The sequence below is a fragment of the Arvicola amphibius genome, chromosome 7 (genome assembly GCF_903992535.2).
Source record: "Arvicola amphibius chromosome 7, mArvAmp1.2, whole genome shotgun sequence".
NCBI classification, from domain to species: domain Eukaryota; kingdom Metazoa; phylum Chordata; class Mammalia; order Rodentia; family Cricetidae; genus Arvicola; species Arvicola amphibius.
The window spans coordinates 50,778,744-50,805,472 of NC_052053.1; the positions used below are offsets into that span (position 1 = coordinate 50,778,744).

At 47.6% G+C, this 26,729-nt stretch overlaps 1 protein-coding gene and 1 pseudogene across 2 annotated transcripts in view; one reads left to right on the forward strand and one right to left on the reverse strand.

The window, feature by feature from the left end:
* Stxbp1 (syntaxin binding protein 1) overlaps positions 1 to 26,274 on the reverse strand; it is a 63,706-nt gene extending 37,432 nt beyond the window's left edge. For both annotated transcript variants that reach the window (XM_038337693.1, XM_038337694.1), the window contains exon 1: positions 26,096 to 26,274. In XM_038337693.1, coding sequence (XP_038193621.1) covers positions 26,096 to 26,132 — 37 coding nt within the window. In that variant the 5' untranslated portion in view covers positions 26,133 to 26,274. The remainder of the gene's footprint in view (positions 1 to 26,095) is intronic.
* On the forward strand, positions 13,352 to 14,983 carry LOC119818746 (annotated as a pseudogene).
* Positions 26,275 to 26,729: the final 455 nt, after the last annotated feature.

Sequence of the window (26,729 nt, forward strand, 5' to 3'; positions counted from 1 at the left end):
GGATGTTAGACTTGGAAACCACTGTTCTAAGTCATTAAAAAGGCCCTGACTAGGTCTCTGGCCCCAGAGTCCCCTTCAAATGCTCCAGTCAGCAGGGGCTTGAGGTCTTTCGCACTGTGAACTCATCTGTGCCATGCTCTCATCCATTGTCATGTTGACACACATGTCTAAACGGCCTAGAGGCCTCACACGCACATCTGAATGACCACAGAGGCCTCTCACACGCGTCTGAATGGCCACGGAGACCTCACACACGTCTGAATGGCCACGGAGACCTCACACACGTCTGAATGGCCACAGAGACCTCACACACATCTGAGCAGCCACAGAGGCCTTGTAGGAAACAGGGATTTTGCCGCTCTGAAATCCCAAGTCACGCACCATCCTGGAATGACTAGAAGGATCACGGCAAACATCTGCAAGTGTTTCTTACATTCAAGTCCCTGACCACCCTTCTAGGACACAGATGTGGACTCTGTCTCCCATCATCTTCTGTAAATCCAAACTGTCAAAAAGTGTTCTCAAGTTTCCAGTGACTTTTCTTCTGATGATTAAAAATGAAAATAGCCTGTTGGGGTGGGTGGGACATGCCTGGAACCTTATCAGTTAGGAGGTAAAAACAGGGAGATGCTGAAGGGGAAGCCAAACTGAACTATGGGTTCAAGACCAGCCTGCCTAAAAAACCAAGGGCTGGGGGATGTAGCGTGCTGGGAGACTTGCCCAACACAGGTCGGGGCCTGGGTTTGAGCCCTATCATTACAGAAGAAAACAGTGCAAGGACCCAAATCCCTGATGTAAACTTGAAAAACATAGATGGAACAGATTCAACGCAATGCCCAGCAAAATCCCAGCAAAATTCCTCAAAGACCTTGAAGGAATGGTACTCAACTTCCTTTGGAAAAGCAAAAACCCAGGATAGCCAAAACAATCCTGTACAATAAAAGAACTTCTGGAAGCATCACAATCCCTGACTTCAAATTCTACTACAGAGCTACAGTACTGAAAACAGCCTGGTATTGGCATAAGAACAGACAGGAGGACCAATGGAACCGAATGAAAGACACGGTTATCAATCCACACATCTTTGAACACCTAATTTTTGACAAAGAAGCAAAAACTATCAAATGGAAAAAGGAAAGCATATTTAACAAATGGTGCTGGCATAACTGGATATCAATGTGTAGAAGAATAAAAATAGATCCATATCTATCACCATGTGCATAACTCAAGTCCAGATAGATCAAAGACCTCAACATAAAGCCAGCCACACTGAACCTTATAGAAGACAAAGTGGGAAATGAACTTGAACGCATTGGCACAGGAGACCACTTCCTAAATATAACCCCAGTAGCACAGACACTGAGAGAAACAATTAATGAATGGGACCTCCTGAAACTGAAAAGCTTCTGTAAAGCAAGGGACACAGTCAACAAGACAAAACGACAGCCTACAGAATGGGAAAAGATCTTCACTAACCTCACATCAGACAGAGGTCTGATCTCCAAAATATACAAAAAATTCAAGAAATTGGACACCAAAAGATCATATAATCCAATAAAAAAAATGGAACACAGACCAAAACAGAGAACTCTCAACAGAGGAATCTAAAATGGCTGAAAGACATTTAGGGAAATGTTCAACATCCTCAGTCATTAGAGAAATGCAAATCAAAACAACTCTGAGATTCCATCTTACACCTGTAAGAATGGCTAAGATCAAAAACACTGATGACAACTTATGCTGGAGAGGTTGTGGGGAAAAGGGAACACTTCTGCATTGTTGGTGGGAATGCAAGTGGGTACAACCCCTTTGGATGTCAGTGTGGCGATTTCTCAGAAAATTAGGAAACAACCTTCCTCAAGACCCAGTAATACCACTTTTAGGTACATATCCAAAGGATGCTCAATCGTGCCACAAGGACATGTGCTCAACTATGTTCACAGCAGCATTGTTTGTCATAGCCAGAATCTGAAAACAACCTAAATGCCCCTTGACCAAAGAAAAAAATAACGACATTTTGAATTTTGCAGGAAAATGGAGCTAGAAAACATTATTTTGAGTGAGGTGACCCAGACCCAGAAAGACAATTATCACATGTACTCACTCATAAGTGGTTTTTAAACATAAAGCAAAGAAAACCAGCCTACAAACCACAATCCCAGAGAACTTAGACAACAATGAGGACACTAAGAGAGACTTACATAGATCTAATCTACATGGGAAGTATAAAAAGACAAGATCTCCTGAGTAAATCGGGAACAAGGGGACCTTGGGGGAGGGTTGGAGGGGAGGGAAGAGGCAGGGACGGTAACAGAGAAAAATGTAGAGCTCAATAAAAATCAATTAAAAAAAGAAAAACACATATGGATCAATCTAAAATACCATGTATTTCTTTAAAACAGCACCTAATGCTTGTTTCAGGAGGCTGAAGTAGGAAGATGGCACGTCTTTAATCCCAGCACTTGAGAGGCAGGCAGATCTCTCTGAGTTCAAGGTCAGTCTCATCAACAGAGTGAGTTCCAGGACAGCTAGATCTCTTACACTGAGAAACCCTCAAAAAACAAAACAAAAAAAAGCTTAAGTGTCTTGGGTTCGATCCCCAGTACCACAGAAGGGAAAAAGAAAAGTCATTTGTAATCTTACCAACTTAAAATGCATTTAGTTAACTTCTAGTTCATTTTATACTAGCTGTCTTTTTGTAAAAAGATTTATTTATTTATTATGTATGCAACATTCTGCCTCCATGTATGCCCGTATGCCAGAGGAGGGCGCCAGATCTCATTACAGATGGTTGTGAGCCACCATGTGGTTGCTGGGAACTGAACTAAGGACCTCTGGAAGAACAGCCAGTGCTCTTAACCACTGAGCCATCTCTCCAGCCCTATACTAGCTGTCTTTACATAACTGAGATGATATTTCATATTTCTCTTTTACTTTATATACTCATTTTCCTGTGTTAATAGAACTGCATCCTGTGCCAGGCGGTGGTGGCACACATCTTTAATCCCAGCATTTGGGAGGCCGAGGTAGGTGGATCCCTGTGAGTTTGAGGTCAGCCTCGTCTACAGGGCGAGTTCCAGGATAGCCAGAGAAACCCTGTCTTGAAAAACCAAAATATTAATTAATTAGGAGAAATACTTCTAGTTCCTGGAACTTAAATGTCTGGGTTGATTTGGGGAATTGAACTTAGGGCTCCATATACTCTAGGCGAGTGCCCTACCACTGAACTGCAGCTTCAGCCGGCTTCCAAGTATCTTCAATCACAATGGTCCACACCGTACTCAAAAACATTTCCAGGCTGGGCGGTGGTGGCGCACACCTTTAATCCCAGTACTTGGAAGACAAAGGCAGGCTGATCTCTGTGAGTTCGAGGCCAGCCTGGTCTACAGAGCTACTTCTAGGACAGGCTCCAAGGCTTTAGAGAAACCTTGTCTCGAAAAAAAAAATTCACCAATTGACGGAGTAAATTAGTTATATTCCTGTAATAGACTACTGTGTACCCTCTGGAAACAATGATATGGGAAAACATAGGCTCATGCCTTCACTCCCTCACTCACTAAGTGCTGGCTGGGGACCCCCAAGGTTCCAGACATTGTACTGCACTGGAGGAACAACACAAGCTCTGACCAGCTCATGATAGGAACAGCACCCAGAGCTTCTCCTACGTGCCCTGAAAAGAATACGTGAGGAGCCAGGACAACACAAACAGGCACAGAGCAAGGCCATCCCGAGGACACTGGGCCTGACTAGGAGACAGCCACTAGAGAGAGGAGAAAGGAACACTCACAAAAGCATATAAGGGACAAAGAAAAGACACTTGACCTTTGTGTGGGGCTGAGAACAGCGGCAGACGACACAGGGTCCTTGCCAAGGGTATGATTTTATTTGACGGGTGCTGTGAAAGCACGGGAGGTAGGGAGGTAACCTGCTGTGCTGTGGTGGAGGTGGCAGGAAGCGGGCAGATGTGACACAGTATCTACCAAAACCCCAGCACCAGATGGGTATAAAAGAGAGGGGACATGGGCAGTAGGAGAATACCAGGACTCTTATTTTTGCCTTTTTAAAGAGTGAAATGTGGGCTGGGGAAATAGCTCAGTGGTTACTGGCTGCTCTTCCAGAGGTCCTGGGTTCTATTTCTAGTATGTTGGCTTATAATCATATATAGTTCCAATTCCAGGGAATCAAATGCCCTCTTCCAGGCTCCCTGGGCATCAGGCACACACATGATATACATACATAGATGTAGGCAAAACACACATACACATATGATGATAAAAATTTTAAAGGGAGGTAGAAGTAGGAGGATCTCTGGGAATTCAAGGCGAGCCTGGTCTACATAGTGAGTTCCAGGAACAGCCAGAGATATGTAGAAGACCCTGTTTTGGGGGGATGTTGAGAATAAGGGGGATGAGAGACAACTAAGGGGAAAGTTTGGGTAGGCAGTCAGAGATAGCACCCTAGTGTAGAAGAATGGTCTCAGCAGCAGTTACAAACTGGGGAGTTATACAGAAATAGGAGGGGCCTGGAAAGACAGCTCAGCAGTGAGGAGCACTTGCTACTCCCAGCACGCACAAGGAGTGGCTCGAGCCGGCAGTGGTGGTGTACACCGTTAATCCCAGCACTCGGGAGGCAGAGGCAGGTGGATCTCTGTGAGTTCGAGGCCAGCCTGGTCTACAAGAGCTAGTTCCAGGACAGGCTTCAAAGCTACAGAGAAACCTTGTCTTGAAAAATCAAATCAAATCAAATCAAAAAAAAAAAAAAAAAAAACAGAAACAAAAACCAAAGCTCACAACCTCCAGGAACTCTGGTTCCAGCAGATCAGTGCCTTCTTCTGGCCTCTTCAGGCACCTGAATGAACACGGCACATACATAATACATATACATGCACAAATAAAAATAAAAACCAAAGTTTAAAAAAAACTACAGAGAGAGAAATAGGAGGTAAGACTGGAGATGTGAACTTGGCTCTCAGTGAGAGGGAGAGAGGACGGTCGGCAGAGAACCTTGGAGGACTTGCAGAAAGGAGAATAAACTAATGGGAGAGATGAGAACGCAAAGGAGGCTTTGTTGGTTCGAAAAGTGTGAGAGCAGAGCATTTGATGTGGGCAAAAATAAACAGAAGAGAATCCAATAGAAAGGACGACAGGAAGATAGCCTCCCTTCTGGGGATGGGAGGACGGAGCCAGGGCACGCAGCGCCTGACCTGACTGGGGGAGGGGCAGTGAGCAGTGTTAGGGAAGGAAAGAAGGAGCCCTGCATCTTCCCAAAGACCAGTGGAGTGAGTTCCTGCATGTTAGAATTTCTGGACAGCTCTAAAAGCCAATTTGAGGTTTGTGACCACAATTTCAAGTGAAACCAGGAAACCTGGGCAGATTTTCAATTTATTTTGTGAGAACCATTATGTAGTACAAGTTGACCTCAAGGTTGCAATGCTCCTGCCTCAGCCTCCTGGGTGCTGAGATTAGAGGGTCGCCGCTGCACCTGGCTTTCCCTCCATCTCTACAGGATCCTAGGGGTAGAATTCAGGTCAGGCCACTCAGCCATCTCTCCAGCCCTTCAGCTGCCCCGCCCCAATTAATTAATTAGTTAATTAATTATAGTAAACGAAGTCACTAGGGCATTACAATTCTATCTGTTTCATTGAAGGTTAGCACGCCCATGCTCCAAATGCAACACAACTGGTTTTTGTTGTTGGTTTGTAATGTAAATGATTTATCCTCTCTGTGCCTTAGCTCCGTACCTTCCACCTGGGAATGTCTGAGCTCTTGGGAGACTCTTGGGCTTTTTAATTTTTAAATTTTTATTCATTTTGGTATTTCAAGAAAGGGTTTCTCTGTGTAGGCCTGGCTGTTCTGGAACTCTGTAGAACAGGCTGGCCTTGAACTCATAGAACTCTGCCTGCCTCTGCCTCCCAAGTGCTAGGATTAAAGGCGTGCACCACCACTGCCTGGCTAATTTACTTTCTAAGATTATAGTATTACCTCATTTCTCCCTTTCCTTTCCTCCATCGAAGCCCTGCCAATATCCCTCTGGCTCTAGTCAAATTCGTGGCCTCTTTTGTCTTTAATGTTGTTACATACAACTGTTTTTTAGAAGCATAGGCAAATTGGGAAAATGTAGAGCAAATGTTCTTTTTATGAAATAAAATGATTAGCTTTAATTGCTGATGTGTTCCAATGTCGCTCCATGCTTCTACTAGGAAAGGACAACAACAAAACAAAACAGAGAAGAGCGCTCTGGAACCACTCTGGGGAAGACTCCGCCGATCTTCTCTGCTGTCTCTGTGAGGAGAGCTTGGGCGTGTGCAGGAGCACGCACAGTGTGCACGGTGTGCACGGTGTGCATGGTGTGCACGGTGTGCATGGTGTCCTGGGCTTCTGTTAAAGCCAGCTGACCGCAGGACTCCACCACCCCCTGGATCCCTACTCCAGCAGAAAGGCGCGCTTCCCTGCAGCTGCCTTGGCGTGGTGCAGCAGTAGGGGACAGCAAGTGCTCTGCCACTGACCTACACACGGTTGGCCCCTCTGCTTTATCTGAACTTAACAAATGACTCGGGCTGAACGTATCTTTTCCTACCAGTAATTAATTTAAACGCAGTGGAAGACTTTGCCCTTGAGATGTTCTGATTGAGGAAGGTAGTGAGTGATGCAAGCCAAGCCCAGGTGTCCAAAGTCACACCAGCCAGAGACTGCAGTGTGCTCCCTCCCCACGCTCTCGGAGCATATATTTGTCCAAGATATTCTTAACAGCCAATCCCAGCCCTGCCCTACATTCTGTAATCCAATACCAACAGGGAAAGATGGATTAGAGCCCATTTTAGCACGAAGAGTCAGCGGCCCAGGCTATTTTCTAGCATATAATCCCATCTCCGCCTCTACTCTGCAGATCTCCTCTGTGCAGAGAGACCAAGAGCCATCTAGAGCTGGTCAATTACTCAACCAAAATGTTGTTCCCTCCATCCACCTCTGAACCTTAGCACCCACATACAAAGCCAGGCATGGTGGCATGTATTTGTGACCCAAGTGCTGGAAAGACAGACAGGAGCGGCTGGCTGGGGCTTGCGGCCTGTCAGTCTTGTTTAGGTGAGCCCCAAGTCCTAGTCAGAGACCATCTCAGAAAGATGGTCAGCTCCTGAGGAACAACACCCAACACTGTCCTCTGATGTCCACGTGGACCCACACACACCCGCGAGGACACACGCACAGGCACGCTCTTACGTCTGTACCTGCACACGCTATAATACACTAGAGTGTGGTTAGGGCAGGGGCTCTGCGGGAAGCATTTTTCAGGCAGGAAAGCAGGTGCAGAGTTGCAAGAGTGAAGGGACAGACCAACTGGTGAGCGCCGAGGAGCTCTGGGAGGATGGCACAGGCTCAGAGTGAGAGCCAGCTCAGGCTTCTGCCCTGGCCTTTAAGGCAGCAGGACTTGATGAGGACTCTTACAGGCCCTGGTCAGCTCCCTTCCTGTCCTGCACCTTCATCCCTGTCCCATCCATGACATCAAATATGACATGACGATTTGGCAAAATGCCCACACAGAACCTTCTGGCATAGACGAGTGGGGTTCTGTCATCTATGGTGGGCCTCATAGCTGAAGGAGGAGGCTCATCCAAGGGTTCTCCACTCTCGCACTGCCCCAGTGTTCAGAAGACCCAGTTCAAATCCTGCATCGTACACAGAGAGCTCACAGGTCTTCCTGCGGGTCCTGCTGGGGAGCTCTGTCTTCATTCTTGAAGGACAATACAGGTGAGCAGCGGCTGTCCTGCAGTACAAGCCTGCAAACCAGATGGGTCGGGAAACTCTTCCCTTAGCCCTCACACAGACGCAGTGAGGACTGGGCTGCAGTGCAAATGCAGAGACACAAGCAACGCTCAGGGAAGAGCAGCTGCCCGCCATCTTGGAATGCACTGCCTTGCTGGGCTGTGGTTTTGCCCTGGAGACAGACCCAGGATCTTCTGTATGATAAACTCATGCTCTATCCCCAAACTGTACCCCAACACACACACTATTTTTTTTAAGACAGAATCTTACTATGTAGCCCTGGCTATCCAAGAACTCACTATGTAGACCAGGCTGGTAGATCTCTGTGAGTTTCCAGGCCAGCCTGGTCTACACAAAGAAACTCTGTGTTAAAAAATAAAATAAAGTCGGGCAGTGGTAGCGCACAACTTTAACTGCAGCACTCAGGAGGCAGAAGCTGGTGGATCTCTGTGAATTCAAGGCCAGCCTGGTCTACAAAGTGAGTTTCAGGACAGGCTCCAAAGCTACAGAGAAACCCTGTCAAACCCTGTCTCAAAAAACCAAAATTAATTAATTAATTAATTAATTAATTAATTAATTAATGTCGATCTGCATGCACTGATGGGCCCTGAACAGTTTGTGGTTGGTCTTCTGCCTGTCTTCACAGCGTCCAGATTGGATTGGGGAGTACATCTTACATCTATACGGTCAGAAAGTTATAGACTCATGCTGGAAAAGCTCTTATGTAATATCCTTGTTTTGAAAAAAACAAATGGAGATTACACTGGACCAATCACTTGTCACCAAAACTGTCTGTAGCTTACCATCCACGCGACACCAGGACCGAGAACAGTGGTGCTGGTCACCAGAGCCGGCTGCAGCTTACCATCTGTGTGACACCAGGACCGAGAACAGTCGTGCTGGTCTCACCCTGAGCTTTACTTTGGCTGTGATTTATTTGGAGAAGAGACACTGTGGTTTTAAGAAAAGATGTGTCATGTAGGTTGTCTAAAAATAAAGTGTATTAACTTCACTTGAAAAGAAAGAAAAGAGGAATAAATAATGTGGTTTTTCTTAACATGGGACTGTCACAGTCTTCAGACGATGCCCCCCACTTACCCTATAAGCAGCATTTACCTAAGATTTTAATTTACCATTTGTATCTCAACTGTACTTGCAGATGCAAGAGAAACCAAAATAGAGACCATAAATCATCAGTCACTGCAAGAACACGATGCCCTCTCTGCAACTGCTGAGTGGCCGCTGCCTAGCCATTTACGTTTGATTCTGGGGTGGTAGGGAATGGGAGGGAAGAATGGGGCCCGAGGGTGTGAAAGCTGGGTTGATGATGGCTTGATTACCGTGCTGAGCACACCCAGATTCTGCATAAGACTTGGATGCCCAGCAGGGCGGTGGTGGCGCATGCCTTTAATCCCAGCACTCAGGAGGCAGAGGCAGGCGGATCTCTGTGAGTTTGAGCCCAGCCTGGTCTACAAGAGCTAGTTCCAGGACAGACTCCAAAGCCACAGAGAAAAAAAAAAGGCTTGGATGCTCAAGGTGATGACATCACAGGCTGCCTGCCAGATCCTAAGAGGAGTGCGCCAGAGAACGTCTGCCATCAGGAAGCAAGCCCTAACCAAGACCAAAAGGGTGCCAGGCCAAGTAAAGTTACAGAAATGATTTCACTTTCTCTTTTGAGAGACATCCTCCTTACATTTTCCTGTTTCATGAGGTTGAGAGCCAAAAGTTCAAGAAGGTCTCTCAGGCCGAGGATGTCCCTGGGGACATGGACATGGCCCTGGCTTCAATAATTAGCACCAAAAATAATAAGAGACACAATAATAAGTAAAATAGAGTTACCTTGTTCTTCCTATGGTCGCCTAAACACGGCGTTGCTTGGATAAAAGGACTTCGACATTATAAAAATACAGACAGGTGGGAAGATCAGCAAAAAACAGAAACTACAACATTTTAATTTAATTTAATTTAATTTAAGAAAATTCCCATTTTCTTAAAGCCTTATCAAGGAAAGCCTAGGCAGAGGGAGCACGCCTGTAATCCTAGTTACTCAGCAGCTAAGGCAGGAGGATTGCAGGTTCCAGGCCTATCAGGAAACATACTCCGAGTCTCAACATTTAAAGAGAGGCAGGGCAGCTTAGTGGCCCAGGGTTCAGCCCCTAGCATTACGCATACACACACCAGGAAAAGAGAAATGGAAAAAAAATAACAGTGCCACAGGAGGCAGTTTCTATCTGCCCCTCTCTTGCACCACCAGCAGGGTCACTCATGTGCCAGTGCCCATCTGGTCTCCAGTCTGAGTGCATTTCTCTGCCAACCACTGAGGTCCTTTCAGCACAGACTCTGTAAGTCAGCAGAACTGAGATGTGGCCAGCAGACGCATTAGTAGAAGTGGCATCTGTATTTCCCAGAGAGAGGGGGATGGAATGGAGTGCTTCCTTGGATCTCAGAAATCCAGAGGGGATCGGGCAGTCCAGTGGTTTGAGACAGGGAATGAATCTGCCCCCGGGGAATATCTTGGCCAGGGGGTGCTACTAACTGCCTACAAGCTGGTCCAAATACCAACAGTACCAAGCTGAGAGCAGTGCCCTAGCTCATCTGATCAAGGACTGATAGTCCTTCTGGAACCCTCAATACAGACTTTTATAGGTATCACACTGACATGAGAGAGAAGCCAGGTATCACACTGACATGACAGGGAAGCTCCCAGAGGCAGGAAACAGTCTCCCACCAAGAACAAGCACACAGAAAGCTCCGGTTTCAGGAGGACTACTTCCTTTCCCCCAACCCTTACAATAAGAAACCAGGAAAAGCAGGGCTGGAGCGACTAAGAGCATTTGTTGCTCTTGCAGAAGACCCAGGTTTGATTCCCATGGGACGGTTCATGATTGTCTGTAACTCTCCAGAGCATCTGAAAGCCTCTCCAGACCTTTGCAGACACCAGGCACACATGTGGTACACAGACATATACACAGAACATCCATACACATAAAATGAAAATAAGCAAATCTAAAAATATCTTTTTTAAAAAATATTTATTTATTATGTATACAATTATTCTGTCTGTGTGTATGCCTGCACGCCAGAAGAGGGCACCAGACCCCATTACAGATGGTTGTGAGCCACCATGTGGTTGCTGGGAATTGAACTCAGGACCTTTGGAAGAACAGGCAATGCTCTTAACCACTGAGCCATCTCTCCAGTCCCCCTAAAAATATCTTATAAGATTAAAAAGGAAAAAGATACCAAGACAAAGAAACATCCTATTTGGGTTTGGGCTTACGATCGAGCTCAGGAAAAGGTGGGGCTCCAAGGAGAAAAGATGCTGGCAAGCCAAGAGAAAGGGCGGATGCTCGCTTCCATGGAGTACGCACACCAATTCTCCAGCCAGTCTTCCATCTCACAGAGATTCTTCCTTAGCTTAGCAATGGTACTGTCTGCCGTGTCCGGTTCCCTCACCTGGCCACTGCCACTTCACTCCTATCTTCATGTTAGCTTTCCTTTGGGCTCTAAGATCACAATCTCCACAGCTGAGGACAGCTGAAACTGCTTTCCCTGCATGTTTTCTTCCAGAATAAACTGTCCGCATGAGCCTTTGCTGTGTTTCTTCCTTCCCTATAAAACACTTGCAGATGCTGGGTTTGGTGGGAGGAAGGAACAATCTTGGGCTACATAGTGAGTTCTAGGCCAGCTGGGCCTTTATGAGACCCTGTCTCCAAAAACCCAGGAGAGGAAAACCAAACAACTAGTTACTGTTTTGTTTTGTTTTGTTTTTTTTTGAGGCTCTCACTGTGTAGTTCTGGCTCAACGTATGTGCCACCATTCTCCCCCAAAACAACCCTTTTTTCAAGTTCCTATGCAGACATTTTATTGTTCTTTTCCACTTGTGATGATGGAGGCAGAACTCTGGCTCTGCATCAGCCGTATGTACTTCCCCAAGTACCTAGGCGTGACTGGAACATTCTGTGGGAGTATGCAGTGGAGGCTGGGTGCTGAGGTGGTTGTGGCTACCTGCACTCAACTGAGCAGTGGGAAGGTGGCAGAGGGTGCCTGTGGAAGTCTCCACACTGTGTGACTGTGCTGAGACTCTATGTCTAAGAATGCTTTGTTGATAATGTGTCTTGGAGCTTGGAAAGCTGGCTCATTATGAGATGCCTGAATTTGGGCTATCTCAAATACTTGTTGATTTTTTAAAAAGTAAGTAATTTATTTATTTATTTTTGAGGCAGAGTCTCACTATATAACCCTGGCTGTCCTGGAACTGCTTATGTAGACCAGGCTGACTTCAAACTCACAGAGCTCCATCTGCCTCTGCCTCCCAAGTGCCAGGGATTAAAGATGTGTGCCACCACACTGGGCCCAAATATTTGTTTTTAACCTGTAGTCAAACTCTTGCTTGCTGCCTACATAATCAGCCCTAAAATGCCGAGATTTATGACTGCTTATCATAGAGAAAGAAAAAAAATAGTGGCCAAAGAGCCTGCACTTGCTGTTAGGGGGCCAGGGTATGGTGGACGCAACATCTGTCTGATGGCCCCTTCCTCGTTCCTTTATAGATGGCAGTTCTCCTAAGAGATGTCTCATTTTACACTGAATCTGTGGTCCAATTTTCTACAGCAGACACACTAGCTGACTTTGCATCCATGAAAGCTAAGATCATCCGAGAGAGCCCTGACTCAGCAATGAAGACGGTAGACTAGTAAACTGAACATAGGATCTCAGAGGCATCAGGAGCTGGCAGCACTCTGTACCTGAGGGGACATGAGGTTTGTGGGCAGACTGTGTGTGAGAACTGGTTACCTACTAGGCACCTTTCACCACTGTCCATGATGGGTAATCGTGTACCTCTCAACACGGCAGAACGGGGTGCTTTCTCTTGGCCTGGAGGACCCAAGACACAGTGTGAATATGGGGCTCAAATCAGAAAGGGACGAACGTATGATCTGCATACACAGCATGGAGGCACATGCCTTTAACCCCAGCATTTAGGAGGCAGAGTTCGAGGCCAGCCTCATCTACAGAGCGAGTTCCAGGACAGCAAAGGCTGTTAGACAGAGAAACTCTGTCTCAATAGAAAAAAAAAGGAAGAAAGAAGAAGAAGAGGAAGAATCCCCTTCCTCCGCCTTCCTTCTTCACCTACTCAGTTCCTAGAGTTCCAGTAACTAGACTGTGATCTCTTAAGCAAGGGGCTTCTTGGGGACTTCACTGACTTTGGGGTCCCTCAACAACACATCCAATCCAGCTACCCACAGGCTCAAAGCTCCCAACTGCTGTCTGCGTCTCTCACCCTGAATAACAAGCAAACAATACAGCTTGCTGCACATCTGAGGAAAACTTCCTGCATGGAAAACAGACACCAAAACAAACAAAACAAACAAAACTATCACAAAACTGAAAAGTAAAGCATGGAGGGAACTGAGACTAGACGTGTATGTGCGTGTGCGTGTGTGTACGCGTGTGTGTGTGTGTGTGTGTGTGTGTGTATACACATGCACGCGCACGCAAAGAGAAAGACCTGAAAATTACTGCATCCATGAAACAAGACTTGGGAGTCATACAGAATTTACTTGGGGCTGCCAGTGTGGCCCGCCATTAGCAAGGGAGCCAAGTCCAGCGAGGGTGCTGCCCAGGGCCACGTGGGCAAGAGGCTATACCAATAGCTGATGACCCTCATGATGTCTGGTGACAAAGGGATTTCCACCTTCCCTGAATCAGACAACCTGTTCAAATAGATAGGGACCAATTCATGGAGCAGCCAGCACAGTATATGAAGACCTGAGGTATAAACTCTCACTAGAGTTCCCCAGTGGGCTACCCTTACAATGCACCAGCCGTGAGGTTCCTCACACCCTGCTACCACCCCAGTGTAGACACCCAGAGCAGCATCTGCCTGGACATCCTCAAGGATAAGTAAGTGGTCCTCACTATATGATGTCAGAACCATCTTACTCTCTATCCAGAGCTGCTAGGAGAACCCAGCATCAATAGCCCTTTGAACACACACGCTGCTGAGCTCTGGGAAAAAAAAAAAAAACGCCAGTGTTTAAGAAGTGCCTGCAAGAAACCTATTCAAAGCAGGTCTCCAGTCAAGAGCCTGACACAAGATGTCCAGCTTCTCTTTGTGTTGTCTTTTTCCTTAGATGGTCTGTCCTTTCCTTGATTTCCAAGCTGTGGTGTTATTTTTATTTGCTTTTTTTTGGGGGGGGGGCGGTTCGAGACAGGGTTTCTCTGTAGCTTTGGAGCCTGTCCTGGAACTCACTCTGTAGACCAGGCTGGCCTCAAATTCACAGAGATTCGCTTGCCTCTGCCTCCTGAGTGCTGGGATTAAAGGTGTGCACCACCACCACCTGGCTTTATTTGCTTTTTAAATTAAGTCTGCTTGAGCCCTTACAATATATGTTAAATAAATACATGTTGATTGTTTTTGTATAAAAAAGTTATTTGGAATTCTGATAGAATACAACAGCGGAAACAGAAACTTAAGCAAAAAAAAAAAAAAAAAAACCATACAGAATGATAAATTTGAGGAAACCTAGAAGACACAGTGAAAGCCAGGTAGATAATTGGAAAGAAAAGGCAGTCTGCGCACCATGAGGTGGGACAGCCAAAGAACGGAAGCTCCACAGAAAGGGGAGGTGCTAATGAAGATGCTTTCCCAGCAGGTAACCCACCCTAACAATGTCTAAAGGACCCAGTGGTGGTGGCGGCAGCGGCAGCGCACACCTTTAATCCCAGCACCGGGGAAGGTGGAAGCAGGTGGACCTCTGTGAGTTTGAGGTCAACCTGGTCTACAAAGTTGAGTTCTCTGTTTCACAGAGAAACCCTGTCTTGAAAAACCAACCAACCAATAACTAACCAGTGTCCAAGGGTAAGCTAAGTGGTAAACTCATGGAGGCATGACTGCTTCATCTTAAAGTCCAGCCTCTATGCCAAACAAGGTGAGTCTGCAGGTGGGGTATTTTCTTTATTGTGCACATGTGCCTGTTGTGTTCACACAGAACTCTGGTTTGGGGGCCAGCACTCTTATCTGTTGAGGGCAAACAAGCTTATTGGTTAAAGACCACAGTGTGAAATGCAGCCAAATCAGAGCAACCCTTTGCTCAGTTCCCATGCTTCATTTTTCTCCCAAAAAGAAGAGTGTGTCTCTGGATGCCATCCTGGCTATGCTAAAGACTAAAAGTCAGCCTCAGAAGACATTGCAGGGCTTGGTTACTCGCTGCTCCTGAAAACCAACACCTTTAAGTTCTTCCCTCTCTTTGGGCTGCCAGGTAGAAGCAGCTCCGTTCCTCCTGCCATTACAGTGAGACCAGGGGATTGTGCGACTGGATTAGAACCAGTAGAAAATCCGACAGATGCTGCATCTCAGCTCAGCGTAAGCTGCCTTTCTGCCCCACTGCCGCAATCCTTGTCCCGGCTCCTGCTTGTCCTTGTGAGTCCACTGGCATGAAACACGAGTATAGTGCTGCCTGTCCCCCAAGACACAAAGAAGGGAAAGGCCTGGTAAGGCAATCCACGCAATAGACAGAACAATCTGAGCCCCTACTCTGGGTGAGGGGCCAGTCTGGGGCTTTCTGGATGCCTCCCAGAGCCAGGACCCCATGGCCTGATACCATGTTCACCTAGCACAAAACCTGTCCTTCCTGACACTGAAACATCCACACTTCCTCCTCCAAGCAACCATGAGCAATGAAGTCAGCACAGACAGCTACTGATCCTAATACAAGAGAAGCACCAGGAGGTAAACAGCCCTCTAGTGACCTGCTACAAAGCCTCCTCTCTGGAGAGTGGAGCTTGTCCCTGAGCTGAAGAGCTGTCGCTGGCTCCAGGTCACTGAGAATTAAGCTCAAGGGCCTGTGAGTGAAAAGACTCAGACACTGCCCCACAGACGAGCCTCCCTGCTGGCTGTTCTGGCGGGGCCTAGCTGTCAATGTCAGTGTCTCCTTCCTCCACTTTCCCACCCTCTCATCTGACTGTCCCCAATTATTTAGGTCATCTAATGGCCCCCAGCCTGCACCTCCATCATGACTTCTCCCTTTGATGCCTCTGCCCACTAGCTCTCAGCACATTCTTGCGACGGTACACAGGTGTCTAGGGAAGCTAACGTTCTCTACAATCTGCTGTTTCTCTTGCCCTTCATCTCCCAGAAGGCTAAGGAAGTCCAGCCTCCCTCCAGCTTCTCTGTGTCTCCCCGTCCCCAGCCCAGCTATACTGGGTCCCTCTTTCTTGCCAACCTCAGCTCTTCCGGTGCTTGCCTTACTTGGGCCCACTAATACCACCTTCTGCATGGCTAACTTCTCCTTTCACAGGTCTCCCTGACCTCACCTGCTTCCCTTGGGTCCCAACATTATCCAGAGTCCCAGTGAGACAAGGTCACTGCTGTGATGCCACCACCGCCCTGGACCCCACGAGAACCGGGTTTCCCTGGGCTTGGAGGTACAGGCCTAGAACCCCAGCATGGTGAAGGCCAAGGCAGGAGGACCAGGTTACTAATCTACCACCTTGCCACACAGCTTCCAGCACCAATATTCTGTCTATATGATGATTAGCAAACAAAGCACTGGGTTCCAGGCTGCTTGGAGGACGCTGAATGAAATCCAGGTGTGTCCTTAAGTTTTCTGACATCTCCACAGGCCACCATAGAAAGACTGGCTTCTGGAGACCAATCGAGCCTGTACCTTCACAACTAGGCTCTGTTGGGGGTTTGTTCTTACTGTTGATTGGTGTTTTGGTTTTCTTTTTTGGTTATTTATTTATTTTTGTTTCTTTGAGACAGGCTTTCTCTATGTAGCCCTGGCTGCCCTGGAACTTGTTGTATAGACCAGGCTGGCCTCAAACTCAGAGATCTGTCTCCTGAAAACTGGGGTTAAAGGCCACCACTTTAAGCAGCGCAGCTTGTGTTTGAACTTACCTATGTGGGTAGGCTCTTGTGTCACAGCATGCATGTGACAGCAAATGACAAACTGGGGAATTATTCCTCTGCAATACCAGATGGATCCAGTTCTGTATAGTGATGGCCAGTGCTATGACCTGTCACGGTGGCTGAGGAGGAGTCCACCACGCTACTCGATGAGCTCATGACTAGAAAAGAGCATACTCCTTGGTGTGGTGCTGGTGTCCTGAGCCCCTGAGTGCCAGTGGCTTATAAACTGAGCTTTAGACCTAGGGCTGATAGCTCGGAGCCTGAGAACTGGAGGTTCAGAACTGCAGGTGTCAAATGCTAGGAACTTACAGCTCTCATTGCTCAGGTTAGAGTAAGCTCTAGCCCTTCCAAGTCGGAGGTCTATGGCTGGCTCCTGGCTGGAGATGGACATCTCTTAGGTGCTCAGGTAAGAGGCTTATTGCCCTGGGCTGGTGTGGGAGGTCCTTCTGCCTCTGTGTTGTTTTCATTGGTTAATGAATAAAGAACTGATTTGAGCCTATGGCAGGGAAGAGCAGAGCTGGGGGGGCGGGAACTAAATGAAATGCTGGGAGAAAGGAGGTGGAGTGAGGAGAAGCCATGGAGCCGCCACTGGAGACAGACATGCTGAAACTTTGCTGGCAGGCCATGACCTCGTGGTGATACACAGATGAATAGAAATGGGTTAAATTAAGATATAAGAGTTTGCCAATAAGAAGCTAGAGCTAAGGGGCCAAGCAGTAATTTAATTAATACAGTTTCTGTGTGATTATTTCGGGGCTAAGTTGCCGGGAACCAACAAGCAGCCCTCCTCCAACACTAGGCTTTGAGTGCTAGCAGCCCTGCAGCAGGAGTTACAGCTGCAGAGCTCACTGCAGGTGCTGGAACCCTCAGCTCAAACCACTGATGCTCTCTGAACGCATCCAGCAACCAGGACTTATGGCCTTGGCTCTCCCCAGGCTCTCCCCTTCCACAACCTCAGCTCTCTGATCACCCCCCCCACACACACACACACACACACACACACACACACACACACACACACACACAAACACACACTTCTGCAGCTCTATCTCATCTCAGCTCCCAAGTTTCTGGTCTTTGCTGCTCTCTGGACCTCGACTACTTTCTTGCTGCTGCTGCTGCTGCTGCTCCTGCTGCTGCTGCTGCTGCTTCCATTGCTCTGGCTAAGAGCCCAGGCTCTCACCTGTCACCAGCCCAGTCCATGATAATGACCACAAGTGGGGCCCGGCAGGGAGGTGCACACCTGTAATCCCGGTAGGGGCTGGAGGCAGGAGGATTAGGAGTTTGAGGCCGTGGCTGGCTAACCATCAAAGTCAAGGCTAACCAGAAGACAGACCATAAACACAGACTGCTGGGAGGAGGCCTTTCTGGGCCTAACATTACAATCCAGGGTTGGGTCACAGGAAAGCAGTTTCCTGGACTGACCTGAAAACAGAGAGAGGCCATGCTGTATACATACTGACCAGAAAACAAAGGCTTTGCTTGCAGCCGGAAGGTGGGCATGAAGCTTCATGAAGCTTCTACCGTTCGCAGCCTCGTTTGGATACGGCTCAGGGTTCCAATTACAAACCTGTCTGGACATCGCTCATCAGCATTCTGCTTACTAGCAGGAGAGAGACATCCCCTCCAACCCTAACTGAGAATAGCTCACCAAGGGTCGTGTGGAGGTCACAGAGGCTCCTCACAGCAGCACCCATTTCCTGCTCTTCCTTGTAAGTTGTTTGGAGAGGCTGTGCCTAAGCAACGCCTCCTGAGGTAGACTTTCCTCAAGTTTCTGCGAACTGTTCAAAGCAGCTGGGCTGCTGAGAGGCTGACTGATTGTCAGGGGAAGGGTGTGGACCCTTGCTCTTAATAACTTCAAATACTCAGAGGAAGCATATTAAGGATGCTTACCATAAAGATCCATCCTGGAGTTAGCGGCATTTCACAGGGCTTTACCTCTGGCCAAACTCCCTTAGGAGAGCTGGGTCCTCCTGAAAACAGGTCTCCAAGGGCAAGCTCGGGACCACCAGGGCTGCTGAACTGTCACAGGTAACTATAAAATTGAGCCTGACCGCTTAGCTAAAGAAAAAATACCTCATTAGCTACCAAACACCTGTGTGTCTCAAAGGCAAGCAGGAAAGCTATTCAATGGACAGCCAATACAATAAAAACAAAAGATAGTCAATATACTGCAGACAAACAGACGACAGCCCTCTCACAACTGATGGAGACATAGGGAAGCTGTCTGCCCCTAAACCATTGCTCTGGGAAATTCTGCCCCAACTTAAACTATAAATCACATCATTTAAGATGACAACCAGTTCAAGCAAAAAAGGATGATATCCAGAAATAAGCACCACGAAGTTAGGCATAGCTGGATGTGGTGGCACACACCTGTAAACCCAGCTGGTAGAGAGGCTGAGGCAGGGAAACAGCTGTGAGCCACACAGGGTGACACCGTCTCAATGTTAAAAAGTAAATGATAATAAATGAAATAAACTGGGAACGAAGACACAATGAGATCATCCCCAAATATATTTTACAGTCAGGCAATGATGGCACACACTTTTAATCCTGGCACTTGGGAGGCAGAGGCAGGCAGATCTCTGTGAGTTTGAGGCCAGCCTAATCTACAAAGTGAGTTCCAGGACAGCCAGGGCTACATAGAAAAACCCTGTGTTGAAAAACCAAAATAATAATAATAATAATAATAATAATAAAATATATACTTTTTACATTTTAAATAAATGTCTCAAAAGACATGAAATCATAACTATTATATCAAGAAAGTTATTTTTTTATTTTAAAAAATATTCAAAGGAGGGAGAAGGAACAGTTGAGCCTAAGAATTGAGTTTAGCCTGGAACAAATAGAAAGAGCCTATCAGAGAACGGAAGGAGGGAGGTGGAGGGGCAGGGGAGGAGGGGAGCAAACCTTGGCAGGGGATTTGTAGAACTTTAGCCTCAGACACTTGAGGAAAGGGGAGCTGGTGAGGCGGTACAATGGCTTTGGAGGCTCTTCAGAAAGTTAAAATCTGAGGGCTGGCAAGACGTGGTGGAAGAGTTGGGGATTGAACTGGGGTTGTCAGGTGTGGGACAAGCACCTTTGCCTGCTATGCCCATAGGTAGTCACACAATATCATACAATCCATCAATCCTAACCCTAGGCATGTAGGTAGTCATACGATATCATACAATCCATCAATCCTAACCCTAGGCATGTAGGTAATCATACGATACGTTCACACAAACATCTATGGGTATATGTCAGTGAAACGGCTCAGTGTTAAAGGTGCCAGATGACCCTAAGTTCCCAGGACCCACATGGTGGAGGTAGAGAGCCAACTGTGCCATGGTATGCATTTACACACATACACACACAAAGTAAAATAAATAAGTGCGATAATTTTTTAAAAATTTGTGAGCGATCGCCTAACTGGAAATAACTCAAAGGTCCTTGATCTGGAGGATGGAGGACATCCATGTGATAGAGCAGTAGTCGGTGATGAAAAGCCAAACACCAAATACACACAACACAGCGGTAAAGGCAATACACTATGTGAAGGAAGTCACCTAGGGAAGACAGGGAAGTTACTACAGGGAAAGTTGCGACAGGGTCTCACGTGGCCCTGGCTTGCCTTGAACTTTTCATGCAGTTTAGTGTAGCCTAGAACTTGCTGCAATCCTCCTGCCTCTGTACCCTAGTGTTGAGATTGCCAGCATGTACTACTACCACACTGGGTGAAAGAAAGTTTTTAAAAATGTATATATGGACCAGGCGGTGGTGGCGCACGCCTTTAATCCCAGCACTCGGGAGGCAGAGGCAGGCGGATATCTGTGAGTTCGAGGCCAGCCTGGTCTACAAGAGCTAGTTCCAGGACAGGCTCTAAAAAAGCTGCAGAGAAACCCTGTCTCAAAAAACCAAAAAAAAAAAAAAAATGTATGTATGTTGTGTATGCGTGTTTGTGTATGTACAGCTGTGTGTGAAAGTACATGTTTGTATGAACAACTGGAGCCCAGAGGCCAACATTGGTGTGTCCTGCTATTCCTATCCCCCTTAACTTGTGGAACAGTCTCTGTACCTACAGCTCAGATTTGTAGACTGCCTGGCCAGTGCGGCCCACGGATCCAAGTGTCTCCTCTACCCACTCCCTTTGAGCTAGGGTTACAGACGCACATGACCACGCCTGGCACTTTTACCCGGGTGCTGGGATCTGAACTCAGGTCCTCACGCTTGCACCACAGGCAGTTTACCCACTGAGCCATCCAGTCCCAGAAATCACATTTTAAAAGCTGGGCGAGGTGGCACACACCTTCAGTACCCACACAGGCAGGAGGATTTCTGTGAGTTCAAGGCCATCCTGGTCTATATAGTAAGTTCCAGGACAGCCAGGGCTACACAGAAAAACCCTGTCTTAAAAAAACAAGACAAAAGAAAAAGAGCTCCATGTTATAGCCCATTGACATGTATTCCAGAAGGAGCAAAACCAAAGGTAATGGAAAAAATTCAGTGGTTGCCAGGAACTGAGAGTGGGAGAGGAAACTGTCCACAGGGAACAGCACGAGAAATTTATAATGTGCTGGGAGTTATTTTGTTGTTGTTCTTTTTTGTTATTATTATTATTATTATTATTTTTTGATGATAGGGTTTTTCTGTGTAGCAGCTTGGTTATCCTGGAACCTGGAACTTACTTTGTAGACGAGGCTGGCCTTGAACTTACAGAGATTCTCCTGCTGGAATTTTTGTTTGTTTGTTTGTCTGTTTATGGAGACAGGATCTTCTGGAGAACCTGCTTTTGATTCCCAGCGTCCACATTTGGTGACTCACAACCAGCTGTAATTCAGCTCCAGGGGATCTGACACCCTCTCAGGATTCCACAGGCACCTATACACTCAGGCACACAAAAATAAATCTTAAAAAAAAAGTTAAAGGGGGCTGGGGAGATCCCTCAGAGGTTGAGAGCACTGGCTTCTCTTCCAGAGGACCAGGGTTCAATTCCTAGCAACAACATGGCAACTCCTAACTGTCTGTAACTCTAGTTCCAGGGGATCCGACATCTTCACAAAGACAAACAAGCAGGCAAAATATGAATGCATATGAAATAAACATAAATAAATTATTTTTTAAAAAACTGAAAACCATAGCCCTGGGTTAGTAAGATGGCTCAGTGGATAAGGGTATTTGCAGCCAACCCTGACCTGGGTCTGATCCCCGGGACTCACATGGTGAAAGAAAGGAATGATTCCTGAAAGCCCTCTGACCTCTACAAGCCTCTACGGCACACTTGCCCCCAAACAAGTAAATAAATGTATTTCTAAAGTCCTGAAACAAACAAACAAATATAAATAAATAAATAGAAAGACAGGTAAGAAAGTAAGTAAGTAAGTAAATAAATGGCCCTATAGATTCGGGAGATGGCTCAGCTAGTAAACCCTTGCTGGGCAAGCAGAAGGCCCTGAGCTTATCCCCAGTAAAAAGCTGGCACACGGGCACAAGAACCCATAATTCCAGCAGGCACAGGGTCTGAATTTTCCCCACAATTCTAGCTACTAAATCTGTTTTCTTTCTTAATAGTTATTGGTGCTGCATTAACTGGGTGCCAGCCCCAAATCATGCACTGAGGACAGACATAAAAACAATACTCTCCCCTGAAGCAACTTACAGACTGGTTGGGCAAGACCGGCATACCCAAGTGCAATACAATGAGTGCATCCTGAAGTGTGCTGGGGAAGTAACAGAAAGCTTCCTGGAGGGCTGTCTGTCATAACCGTATAACTATTTGGCTGTGGTTTTGTTGTTTTGTTTGTGAGACAGAGTCTCGCTATGTAGCCCTGGCTGGCCTGAAACTTGCAGAGATCTGCCTGTCTCTGTCTCCCAAGTATGGGAACTAGAGGCGTGTGCCACCATGCTCGCTTGGCACAGACCCATGTCTTATTCAGTTTCCAGCTTGAAACGCCTGTAGCTCCTAGCCAGCTCTAAACAAACGTATGTAGAATAAGTTGCCAAGTTGACCCATATCCTCTTCCGCCTACAGCTGTGGGCTATCCAAAGATGTTCAACTCTGAAGGGACTAGGAGGGCACTGGGACTGGCACAACACAAGTGCAAGACTCTGCCTTAGACTGGGGCAGACTACAGGGGAAGGCAGGGTTCAAACTACATTTGTTTACTTTGATCTTTTTCCCTTCCTTCCTTCCTTCCTTCCACCCTTGTTTTGTTTTTGAGACAGGATTTCTCTGTGAAACAGTCTGGGAACTCACACTGTAGACCAGGCTGGTCTTCAACTCACAGAGATCAAGGCCTGTGCTACCACCGCCCAGCTACATTTCTTTCCTTTTATTCGTATCCTAAATGACATTGTTCATTCAGCAAATGTGGGTTTCCCCCAAGCAAAACAAACAAAGAAAAACAAGCAAGATCATTTTTTTACTTAAGAACAGCTGACAGTGCTGCTGCTGGCCAGTCTTCTGTCAACGCGGCACAAGCTGGAGCCATCAGAGAGGAGGTCTCGATTAAGAAAATGCCTCTGGAGGCAGAGGCAGGCGGATCTGAGCTCGAGGCCAGCCTGGTCTACAAGAGCTAGTTCTGGGATAGGCTCTAGAAACTACAGGGAAACCCTGTCTCGAAAAAACCAAAAAGAAAATGCCTCTGATCTGGGTGGCGGTGGACGCCTTTAATCCCAGCACTTGGGAGGCAGAGGCAGGCGGATCTCTGAGTTCGAAACCAGCCTGGTCTACAGAGTTCCAGGATAAGCTCCAAAGCTACACAGGGAAATCTTGTCTCGAGGGGGTGGGGGAGCAGCTTTAGGTGTAGATGTAGAGTAGAGGGTAGAGGCCTTGGGGTTCAATCCCCAACATTGCTTAGAATGAAACCCTCTAGAGGCTGAAGCAAGGGGATCAGTACTTAGTTCATCCTCAGCTGCCCAGGTTCACCTGGGCTACATTACATTAGTCTCTGTTCTTGCGACTGCTAAAAAGAAAAAAAAAGCATCTTTATTTCACTCTTATTGTTGAAAGAAAAAAGTCGAAGTAGAAACCCCACCAAAAATTAGGAGGTAGCATTAAAATAGGATTCAAGATGCATTTTCCTAAAGCACACGCCTAACTCAATTGTCACAGAAATAGAAGCCTGTTCACACATTCACAAGTTTTTTTTTGTAAAATTGCGTTTATTTTTGTACACCACAGTTTCATTTTGTTTCAAAAGAAATTTTGGCCATATTGCATACTGATTTTTTTTAAAATCTTGATGCTTACTTCTAAAAGAGACAAGGCAAGGGGTTATGGTGACACCTACATAATCAGGGGTCTTGGCAAAAGGATGCAAAGACCCTACCTCTGAGCTGGGTATGGTGGCGCAAGCCTGTGTTCCCAGCATTTTGGTAGACTGAACCAGGAGGATTACCATGAATTCAAAGCCAGCTCGCACTGGGTAGCAAGTACCCGGCTAGCCAGGGCTACAAAATGAGACCTTGTCTCAAACAAACAAACAAACAAACAAAAAAGATAAACAGGGTCACACACACCTATAATCTCAACATTTGTGAAGCCGAGGCAGGAGGATTAAATTTAAAGCCAGTGGAGGTTACACAGTGTCTTCTGGCCAGTAGCTTGGACTACAGAGACTCTGTCTTGTGTGTGTGGGGGGGGGTGTTGTATAATAAGTATTTTATTTTTGAATTAGTATTCAAACATAACACCTGGACGGAGTGAGGCATGCCATTCCACCCCACACCTCTAACCCTTGAAAAGGAGGTATTAAGAGGACACTGTACATAGAAAGCAAGGGAATTATTTTTTACTTAAGTTGTAAGAAAATGGATACCAGGTTTTAAAAAAAAATTAATTAGCAATGATTTCACCAAGTCATTTAACTGCTCCAAGCCTCAATATCTTTCCCATAGGTGAAAATGAAGATGTTGACATTAGCAAATCCCTATGGACCCTCCCAGCCTTAAACACTGATTCCCCTCAGCAAACAGTTCAAGTAACCTTCGGTGCTAGTGTGAGCATTAAAAAAAAATATCCACGTTAGGTTCTGTTTTGTAACAATTTCTTCTGATATATCCAAGCAGAAAACGCTGTACACGGCTAGATTCCACCAAGACTGCTGTCCATATACCACTCAAAAAATAAGGGAGGGCAGCGGCGCCGCTCAACAGTTATGCTGCATTTGTTGAGGGGGGGGGGGCAAGCTATCCTAAGAGAGGCTCACTGAAAAAGGAAACTGTAAATTTCCACCTCTCCTACAGGAAAAAGGCATTTTCATTTTCTCTTACTCTAAAAAGACATAGCGAAAGCCACACAACCCTCACACGTTTTCATTATAAAAACGTGCCAAAATATTGAAGAGGCACTATTTTTCTACCTAGGTCACCCATCTTATTTGAGAAAGCCGTTTTTAAAATACCCACAACCCACTCTCACGTCGACGCTCACCGTTCAATAAAAATAAATAAAAAATAAACTGGAAAATGTCTGCTGGGCCTTTCATGCAAACCCATAAACAACTATATCTTTTCCGCAGCGACGCCCGGGGCCGAGTCCCGCAAGCAGCGCAAGCAGCGCAAGCAGCGAGACTGCAGACTGCGGCGCTGGCGGGGCCACTCCTCCCGCGACACTCTGAAGCTCCCCTTCTCCCTCCGGATTTCGAAGGGTTCCGGACCCCGCTAAGACCCCGCCCTTGAAGTCCAGCCCCGCGGAGGGGAGGCGGAGAAAACCCCGCGGCCCCAGCCCGGTGGGAGCAGCGCCGCAGGAAAACCCTGCGTCCCCTCCCCAGCTGGCAGGAGTAGCCCCGGCGGCGTGCGCCCAGCAGCTCCCAGGTGGGTCTCTGCTGCCGGGGACAGCGCCCTGCTCCCCCGAGAGGGAGGCAGGGAAGGAGGAGGACACAGGCCAGGCTTCGTTCGTCACGATTCACGAGGGAGGGTGGGAAAGAGGGAGGGTTTGGAGACGGGGGAAAAGGGGGGGGGGGAGCGGAATCAGGAGCTCTGAAAATGCAGAAGGCAAGGAAGGGAGACGGGAGAAAAGGAATGAGTGGAGAAGAGTTGGGTGCAGAAGGGTGATGCTGCAGAGGAGGCTAACGGGCTGGAGGGGATAAAGGTGCGGATGGGGGAGGGAGAGACGTGGTCTGGGGTGAAGAGACAGAGAGAGGGGACGGGATGGGATGAAGGAGAGATGGTGTGATGGAGATAAAAAGGAAAACGGGATGTTTATGAAGGCGAGGTGTGTGAGGTGGAGGAGGAGGGACGGGATGAAAATGAGATGGAGGAAAAGAGACTGAGGAGGCGTCTAGGGTGAGGAGGACGGGGTGAAGAGGGGATCGAGAAGAAGCGTGAGTCAGGGAAGCCTGCTGACAGCAGGAAGCCAGAGGGGCTTCCCTCCTCGGAGGGCGACGCCTGGATAACGGGTCCCACCGGCCAGCACCCCGATGCCACTTACTCTCTCCGACCACCGCCTTAAGACCAATGGGGGCCATGGCGTTGTGCGAGTCTCCGGGCTCCGACGCTCCTCCCGCGACACCGTCACCTCCCCCGGGCCGCGCGCCCCGCTGTCTGCAGCCTGTCGCCCCGCAGCCGCACTGGGGACCGACTGACGCGCGGACTCTGCGCGGGGGCGCGACTCGGGCCAGAGCGAGGCTGCCTAGCGGCCACGGCGCGCGGGAGGGGCGGGGCGGAGGGGGCGAGGCCTCGCGTCAGTCGTCATCGTCACCCGCCGGCGCTCGCCAATCGTAGCACGGCCCGGGCGTGAGGCCCCGCCCTCTAGGATGCGGATGGGCTCCAGGCGCGTCCTCTCCTGCGCCTTACGCGCGCTCCCGGGGCTCAGGGTCCTAAAATCCCCTGCATCAGCTCTGCGTTGGCAGCCAGGCCATGGGAATCTCCCGAAAGCCAGGCTGTGATGCTCTTTCTGCTTTCTGGGAGCCTTCCATTTTCTCCTGCCAACGGAAATAACTCCGAGGGCAGATTCTTATTAGCTGAACCCATTCCTGGCCACAACATAGGCTCACGGTATATCGAAACTATCCCTGTGTCTATTTACCCATCATTGACCGAGCGCTAAGGTCTGTGCCACGCAC